General features: G+C 39.9%; 1 protein-coding gene across 1 annotated transcript in view; it reads left to right on the forward strand.

Annotated features, from left to right (window-relative positions):
• Positions 1-7369: 7369 nt before the first annotated feature.
• Positions 7370-9042, forward strand: part of LSMEM1 (leucine-rich single-pass membrane protein 1) — an 11386-nt gene continuing 9713 nt past the window's right edge. The window contains exon 1 of the mRNA XM_006859291.1: positions 7370-7496. Within this exon, the coding sequence (XP_006859353.1) occupies positions 7370-7496 (127 nt within the window). The remainder of the gene's footprint in view (positions 7497-9042) is intronic.

Genomic DNA, 9042 nt, shown 5'->3' on the forward strand with positions numbered 1-9042 from the left:
ATTAAAAGCTGTGGAGTTGGTTCTGACTCATATCAAGCCTGTATAAGGTTTCTAAGGAGCAGCTGGAAGAGTTGAACCAATGAGCTTGCAACTCTAATAAGTGACATTGAAGTCGAGTGCTTATCCTGTAGTGCTACACCAAGATACTCTTTCTCAATATGTTGTTATTAATATATTTACATACTTTATTTAAAATAGAAATGAATGTTTGATTAAAGTGATAGATGCATAGTTTAGTTGTACTAACCCTCAGCCTCATTTTCATCCCAAGAGTTCAGATTCTCTTTTTTTTCTGACATCTTGGTTTTAGGTTTCTAAATAATATGCTTATACTGCTCTTTCTTGGAGAGCATGGTGACTTCATAAGATAAGCACTGAACTGAGCCACAAGGTATGTGGTTTGAGCCTGCCAACCGCTCCATGGGAGAAAGATGAGGCTTTCTGCTTCTGCCTCAGAAAACCGTACACAGGATTGTTACGAGTGGGAACAAACTCAACTTCGTTGCTCAACTCAGAGTGACTTATGCTCTCACAGCTTACCAGTATTTAAACTTGACAGGAATAAGGCTTTCTTACCCAGATTTGAAGATTCAGACTCGAGTTCCTCCTCAATTTTCTTTCTTTGGAGACAGTTACTGGATTGAAGCTCTGGCTTCACTTTTCTCTTTTTTTCTTGGGGATTTCATGAAGACAATTTCCCATCTCTGTATTACAGTTTATTTTTGACTAATACTAGCTCTGGGCCTCACTGCTCCTTCCAATTCCTAAGTTTACCTGAAACTTGAGAGACTTAGCACGTTCATCAGGGGCCTCTGGAGATCTGATATGCAGGCAGCTCTTAGTACATTGGTTAGTACATTCATTGAAATCTTTTTCGTCCTGTTTTAATTCTGTGCTGTTGCAGTTTTTGTTTCTTTTTTGCCTTTTTACTGGACATTTTGGAAGAACAGTTAAATGCAACTCGAGAATTGGCACAAGTTTATGAATGGTTGCCTTTTTGTGAAATTGGTGAATTGCTAGACAAGGATTACTAGGGATGCAGTGTATTATGAATGCTTGAGTTAATTTTGAAACTGGAAAGTAAAATGGCATGTGATAGACCAGTAGTCCATGGCTTGATTCTTTGTTAAGTCTTTCTGGCCAAGGAATTGAAAACAGTCCTACCTGGTAAGTTCTTTATTTTGTAGCTCAGGTATTGACTTTGAAACCAGTCATTATCTGTGAAGCAAGTGTGACGGTATTGGCTGAATTTTCTGGGCTTTAGATCTAGGTATAATGAGATACGATATTGTAAGAAAATGCAAGAAATAACTTGAAAATATTCCTGGGTTCTAGAGTTACAGGAGATAAAAGAATTCATAGTAAACACTTCTTCAAGGTATGTTGTCATGTGCCGTGGAGTCGGTGCCGGCTCACAGCGACCCTGTACAGGGTTTCCGAGGCTGTAAATCTTTACGGGAGCAGAAAGCCTCATCTTTCTCTGGAGAAACAGCTGTAGTTTCGAACTGCTGACCTTGCGGTTCACAGCCCGATTCGTAACCACTACGCTACCAGAGCTCTTCAAGGTATAGATATTTTTAAATGGATCAGGTAGTTGGAAGATTTTTTTCTTAAACAGCTAACGTTAATATTTTCACTTTACAAAATAATTTCGCATAGATTTTTAATGTATAATGGGCTTCTGGGAAAACAGTAGTTACATTGCCTTTCTCCATGAAGTTTCGTCCTCAGACGAGGTTAAAGAAAATGGCATTCCTTTTCCCTCAAAGCAGAATATAGGTATAAAGGAAATTTTGTGATGCAAACATCTGATGTGAAAATGACTTCAAGGGTGAAAAATGCCCATCTAGTCAAGGACTCCTGTTGTGGTGTTGTAAGATAAGTACTAGACTACAAACCACAAGGTTCTCTGTTCAAACCCTTCAAAGCCACTCCTTGGAAGCCCTATACAGGGTCCTGATGAATCAGAACCACTCGAAGGCACTTAACAATAACAGCGACAGAGTTGATAGGATTAGAAAAGGCTCCATGTGCGTTTACCACCTAACCCTGAGCATTTTCCTGGGACAGTTATATGATCTAGGATCCTAGGCTTATGGGATCTCTGGTTTATCCACATTGTAGCATGCTTTATGTACACCAGAGGGCAGAAGCTCCTTGTGTTGGTGAGGAAAGCACCTAGAAAGACTGCCATTAAGAGAAGAATGCCCCAAACATCACAGAAAGCTTTGGGAATGGAAATCAACAAGACCGTACTCCCATCACCGGAAGTAGGTGTAGTCCCTACTCACAAACTATTTTGAAAGCCACTGGAAACTAGGCAGCCTCTGACATGCTGTCACATGTACTTAGGATGTCACAGCCTCTGTTTACTGCTCTCTAGTTGGTCTGGAGTCCTATAACAAGTTACTTACAGTGGCATCTCCAGCTGGCTTCTTGTTAATTGCCACTGAGTGATTGGTGTCCAGTCTGTGCCCAGCTATTTATATACAGGAATATATGAAGGCAGGAGTGCTGGGAAAGCAGTGGTTTCCACCAAATAAGGACTTGCTCCAGTCCAATAAGGAAAGCTCCTTATCAGTTACAAATAGAATCTGGGCATGGTGGCCTATTTTAAAAGTATAGTTTCGGTAATCTATTCGCCAAAATCTTAGCTATTACTTTAAAAGTCAGTATTTGAAATTGTATTTGGCTTGGCTAAATCGAACACTAAATATAGACCAGCAGTTTCCTGCTGGGGTTAAAGGGCCTTATAGGAGGGCCCGTGTGCTGAAAGAAGGCAAAGAGCTTTCTTGTAGACTCTCCCCAACAATTCGGGTTTTTGTTTTTGTTCATCTTCTGGTACCGGAGCAGTGAAAGCTCACAGTTTTGTAAGTAATTTGCATGCTGTTACTCCACTGAGACTGCATTGTGGCTGTCAAGGTTGGAAAGCTTTTGGTGCATGTGCTCTGTGCTTTTAGCTTTTAATAGAAATTATTTTAGACTTGATTGGAAAATTTACTTACTGAATGTGAAGAGACTCTGACTTTGAAATGGAATTAAAGAACAAATTACCATGATTCACTCAGCAAAGCTTCCCATTAGGTTTAAATTAAGCCCTGTTATCAAAATTGTTATTTTGCGGCAAGCAATACTGGCGTGAGTTATTTCTATGACTTGATACCAAGGCCCTGTGGGAAAATAAAGAGAAGCAATTTTTCATAGGTAACTTTATCAGAATATTTATTTTTTAAGTATTCAAAAGCATTCTTACATGGCCAAAGGAATCTGTTATCAGAATTGATTGCAATAGGAGGAAAATGCAATTACTTACACATATTTCAGTGCAAGGTATTCAGAAAAGGTTCTGCTAAGAGGTTACTACTACTTCAGTCAGCCTTGGATCATCACAACTGAGTGGGACGACTAGTAAGCTCCAGAATTGCTAGTAACGCTAACTTCTTTAGCCAGACAAGCTGTTCCCAGTTGTCCTTATGTGGGAATGCCAAAGATAGAAATGACTGGGAGTCACACAGCTGTGGGTCTCCGGTTTAGGACCATGTGATCTTGGATCCATTTTCCAGCAGAGACTTTGGCAGACTACTGGTGGCTACAAACCACAACCAATGCAGTGTGCTCGGCTTGTTCTTTCTTTCTATTTGTAGGTTGCAGTTAAATAATATATTGCGATGTGTCTATTTACACTGTAACTTCACCCCAAAGAAGAGATGGTCTTTCTTTCAGAGTCCTTCATGGTCATGGCTTTCTCTAGGCTGTTGTCTTCTTTGAGATTTAGGGGTGCAATGATTGAGTCACCTTTTGAGGAGGGAGCAAGGTCAGTCAGTCATTTGACGATTTTATTAGCTTTGCTGCTGTTAAGTGAGTTTCTGAAGCGATGATTTTCTAGCAGATTCTCTACATTGTAAACACTGATGAAGTCTAAACATGAGATTTAAACACTAGTAGCTAGCTGTGTTCTTAAAGGGGAAGCAACGTCTCCAGAATATTAAGTCAGAGATCCAAAATTGAACCACGCGTCAGTCACCAAGTCTAAAATAGAAGCTTTGTTTGGAATCACGCTTTTATGATGTTACACAGCCTGCATTCCTGGTCAGAGATTAGTATTTGGGATTATAAAGTGTAAAATCCAAACCCACTGCCAAAGGGTCAGTTCTGACTCACAGTGACCCTGTGTAGGGTTTCCCAGGCTGTAAATCCTTAAGGGAGCCGAAAGCTTCATCTTTTCCCCTCATGGTGACTTCTGGGTTTGAACAGCCAGCTTTTCAGTTAGCAGCCCAGTGCTTATCCTATAGTACCACCATAGGACTAATAAAGTATAAAGTGGTGATAAAATTTGGAATACTTAGAAAAGAATAGCTTAGAAATCTGATAACACTTTTGGGTCTTAGCTTTATCTATAAAAGGGTAAGATTGGGTTGATCTCCAGTGCCCATTGAATCTTTATTACTATTGATGCTTTTTTTTTTCTTCACTCTGCACCCTCCCCCCCCCTTTTTTTTGTAGTCCCTTCATGTGATTCCTTTAGAAACTCTCTATGAAGTATATTTGGAATTCAGTACTATCTTTATCTAAAATGCTACAGTAAAACCTTAGTTAAAATACTCAGAGAATTGCATGTTCTGTAAATCAAATTTCAGAATAACTGAAACACTTTGAGTTTTAACTGATTGAAAAACAAAATTTAGTTGGTCTATTTTTTGTAGGTAAGATTCTGGGAATGCGTTTGTTCCGTGCCTCCTCCCACGCATCCCCCTCCCCCCCAGCCCACAAGTAGTAATAGGTTTTAGATACTATTATGAAATGACTAGTTTTAAATTTTAGATTGCAGTTTACATTGTTCAGTAAAATGATTTTTTTTTTTTTTCAGATTTCTTATTTGTGTACTAATTTATTCTCCTGAATTTTTTGGCACTGTGGGATAATGCACTGGACCACAAAGTTGGTTTGAATTGTAAGGTCAGTGGTTCAAATTCACCAGCTGCTCCTCAGAAACCCTGTACAGAGTCACTATGAGTCAGAACTGACTCGAAGGCACTTAGCAACAACAATCTCCAATTCCATTTCTCCTCAATCTGCAGCTGTGTATTAAAAGCAATAAAAAATGGCAACAAGAAGTAAGCATTGTATCATCCACCATAGGGGGAAAGTGTATGCAATGACTTTGCTAGAGTCCAGACAGGCATCTCAAGGTGGGCTTTAGGCTTCAATCTTGTTTCTACTTGTGTACTTATTTACAAACACAAATTCTTTAAGAATACATTGAAATTCTATATAAATAAAACATTTTGAGTGTTCCAACGCAGCACAACTCACTGACTTCTAAATCAGACATTGGACATTTAAAGAATAGAATTGGTCCCTGCCCTCAAGTGTCTTGAGTATACTTTTATTGTTAGGTACCATCAAGTAGATTTCTACTTCTAATGACCCCATGTGGAAGAGTAGAACTTTCCCAGTCTTAGTGTGGTGCTGTAGGATAATCACTGGAGTGCTAACTGCAAGATGGGCAGTTCAAATTCACCAAATGCTCTTCAGAAACCCTATACAGGGTTAATGGGAGTCGGAACCAACTCGATGGCACTTAACAACAACTTTATAGGTGGAGATCAATAGCTCTTTCTCCAGTAGAGCTGTTGAGTGGATTTGAACTGGTGACCTTCAGTTAATAGCTGAGCGCTTAACCACTCATGCAAGCAGGACTTTTTCAGTGTATTGGCATGCCCAAAGATGCAAGCATATAACTGCAATAAAATATTATAGATGCTCTGACAGAATACGTGGCCAAGTGGTACCAAGGAGGCATTGGACAATTCTCTCAAAGGAGGTGATGTTTGAGTTGATTCTTGAAGAAGGATTAGGAAGGGGTGTGGGGAACAAAGTTAGCATCGGGGAAAAGGCAGGGAATGCTGAACCAAGAGGTCTAGTTCCAGCTCTGTCACTAGCTGAATGTACGAACTTGGATATTTACCTCTCTGAGCCTCAATTTCTCCTTTATGAAAACTGGTGGTTATATTAGAGCACGACAAAATTCTTTTCAGATCAAAATCCTATGTTACCATTAGACTCAGTTTGCAAAATCTGAGAAAGAGATAAAAAAAAGATCAGAAAAAGACAATTTTATATGAATTGAAATTTGTCATCCTAGGGTTTCCTTTCCACAGAATTAAAAGGCCACAAGTTCTCTGCTATTCTAGAAAGATATCTTATTGACCCAAGCCATGGTATTTTTTAATAACCTCATATGCTTGCAAAAGCTGGATAGTGAATAAGGAAGACCAGAGAAGAATTGATGCTTTTGAGTTGTGTTGGAGGAGATTATTGAAAATGCCATGGGCTGCCAAAAGAACCAACAGATCTATGTTGGAAAAAAGTGCAGCCAGAGTGCTCCTTGGAAGCCAGGATGGCCAAACTTGGTCTCTCATACTTCGGACATATTGACCAGTCATTGAAGAAGGATATCATGTTTGGTCAGGTGGAGGGTCAGAGAAAAAGAGGTAGACCCCCAGCGAGATGGATTGGCAAAATGGCAGCATCAATGTGCTCAATCGTGGCAACAATGGTGAGTTTGGCCCAGGACCAGGCAGTGTTTTGTTCTGTTGTGCATAGCGTCACTGTGAGTCAGTACCTAACAACACCTAACAACAACAATCTATTCCAACTCTTCAGTGTGCCTTGAAGTTGGAGAACATTACTTGAAGAACATTATTGTAAACACAAACCTCAGTATTTAAATGCTTAGGAAATAGGTGAAGTCAACCTAAGGGAAACTCAGGTTGGAGAAACCTCAAGTCATGTAGTCTGGTCTCCAACCTGTTGCAGGATCTTTCTAGCTTATCTATGGCCATCTGGAAGACTCACAGCCAACATCTCACAGCTTAAGAACACATCTAGGGGAAAGAGGAAATAAAAATTACCATTTTATTTATAAAGCCTCATGCAATTAGATTGGTTCACAGGGGCATTTTCTCAGAACCACCAACCTTGTAGTTAGCAGTCCAGTGCATATCCTACAGAGTCCTGGTATGGCAGTATACAATAAGCACTAGGTCAGTTTGAACCACAAAGTTGGTGGTTCAAAACTCACCAGCCACTCCTTGGAAACTCTATATAGGGTCACTATGAGTCAGAACCCACTTAACAATAGCATAGCATTTCCAAGAAGCGGTGGTGGGTTTAAATTGCCGACCTTGTGGTTAGCAGTCTATGCTTATTCTACTGCAACACACAAGGTCTAGACCTTTAGGTTGAAAATACTATTTGTGGACTCTTCTTTATATGCTTGCATAGCTTCCTATTGGCTGTGTGGTTCTTGTGGCATTGAGCTCCCAGCCCAAGTTCTCATTGTGTAATGTGTTTTCTCCCAGGGACCATGAATCATTCTTCCCAGGACGCTGGTTCTCGTGGCATTCATGAAGATGGAAAGCTTTATGTGGTGGATTCCATAAATGACTTAAACAAACTAAATCTTTGTCCTACTGGATCACAGCATCTGTTCCGTACGTGTGACCTTGGAGGCCTGGTGGTCCTTCTCAGTTTCTAAGCCCCTAAAAATTGCACATGACATAGATGTGTGGGGGTGATGGGGTGGGTGGGCACCTGGAAAGGCGTGACACAAAAAAATGCTTTTTATTATTCTGCAAATTTTGCCTTTGTTTTCTAAATCTTTGACAGGCTTGTGGGCTTTCTTGACTCCAAAGCAAGACTTGTCCTGAGATGACCCTATAAAGCTAATGACCTTCTGAATTATTAATGTGCTCTACTGACCTGGTGTGGCGCTGTGGATTAATGCGCCAGACTGCAAAGCCATTTGAACTGCAAGGTCAGCGGTTCAAATTTACCAGCTGCTCCTTGGAAACCCTATACAGGGTTGCTATGGGTCAAAATCGACTTGATGGCACTTCACAACAACACAACAACAACTGACCATACATAGCCAGGCACTGATAGTACCCATTTGCTCAGAAGGGTCTTATTTCAGAAGTTTGTTGAGAAAAATGCTCAACTTACTCACCCAGCTTAAAGAAAACAAACCCATAAAAATTCTATAGGGCAAAACCATCATCTTTCTCTACTTAGCTAATTACAAAATGCCCCAATTAAAAAAGGGCTACAAAAAAGTGAAGAAAACAAACAAAAACAACCAAAAGTGAAAAAAACAAAACAAAAACTTGCTATATACTAGATGTGTATCTTGCCCATAAATATTACAAACGAACTTAGAACATTCCAAGCCCTGTCTTTTCTGGCTTAAAAGCTGACATTCAAACACAGATGCAAATTGCTCACTTGACATTTGTTTCATTCACAGTCTAAACTCCTATAGTCTCTCTATCTACCAGTCCCTTTTAAATCCTTTCCGAATTCTTGCTTTTCCCTTCATTTTAATTTGTCCAGATTTTCACCTGTATTTATTGCAGTTTCCGTCAAGAGTAGGTGTTTGGATACCAGCCTATGCTTTCACTTTGATGAGGAAACAAAAGTGCTTGAGAGGTTACACAAGCCACCCACATATCCATATTCAAATAGCACACTTTGTAGAACCAATGCAAAGTAGGAGGAACTACAAATATCCACTCAGCAACGTTTGTTACTACAGGTGCTCACATTTCTTCCCTCAATGTAATTTGAATGTTCTTAGGTAACTAAGCAGCTATGGGTGCAAATGTAACAACAATTGTGAGGATGGCGCAGGACTGGAAGTGTTTTGTTCTGTTGCATATGAGGTTTCTATGAGTTGGAACCAACTTGATGGTGCCTACCAACAAGTCTTACAAAATGATCGACAAATGGGACAACTGATGGTTTGGGTGAACCAAACGGTTTAATTGCAAAACATTTAAAAAATCTTGCTTTCCAGAACATGGCCTCTGACAAACTGCTTTAAGAAACCAAGATACACTTGGGCCATTTATTTATTTTAAGCAGATGTAAGCATAACTGATTATTTCCATTATAAAAGGAGTTCCCTCAAAGCTATCCCAGTCTTCCAACTAGAGTTGTTGTTGTTGTTATGTGCCGTCGAGTCGGTTCCGACCCACAGTG

This window comes from Chrysochloris asiatica, unplaced genomic scaffold (genome assembly GCF_000296735.1).
Source record: "Chrysochloris asiatica unplaced genomic scaffold, ChrAsi1.0 scaffold00032, whole genome shotgun sequence".
NCBI lineage: Eukaryota > Metazoa > Chordata > Mammalia > Afrosoricida > Chrysochloridae > Chrysochloris > Chrysochloris asiatica.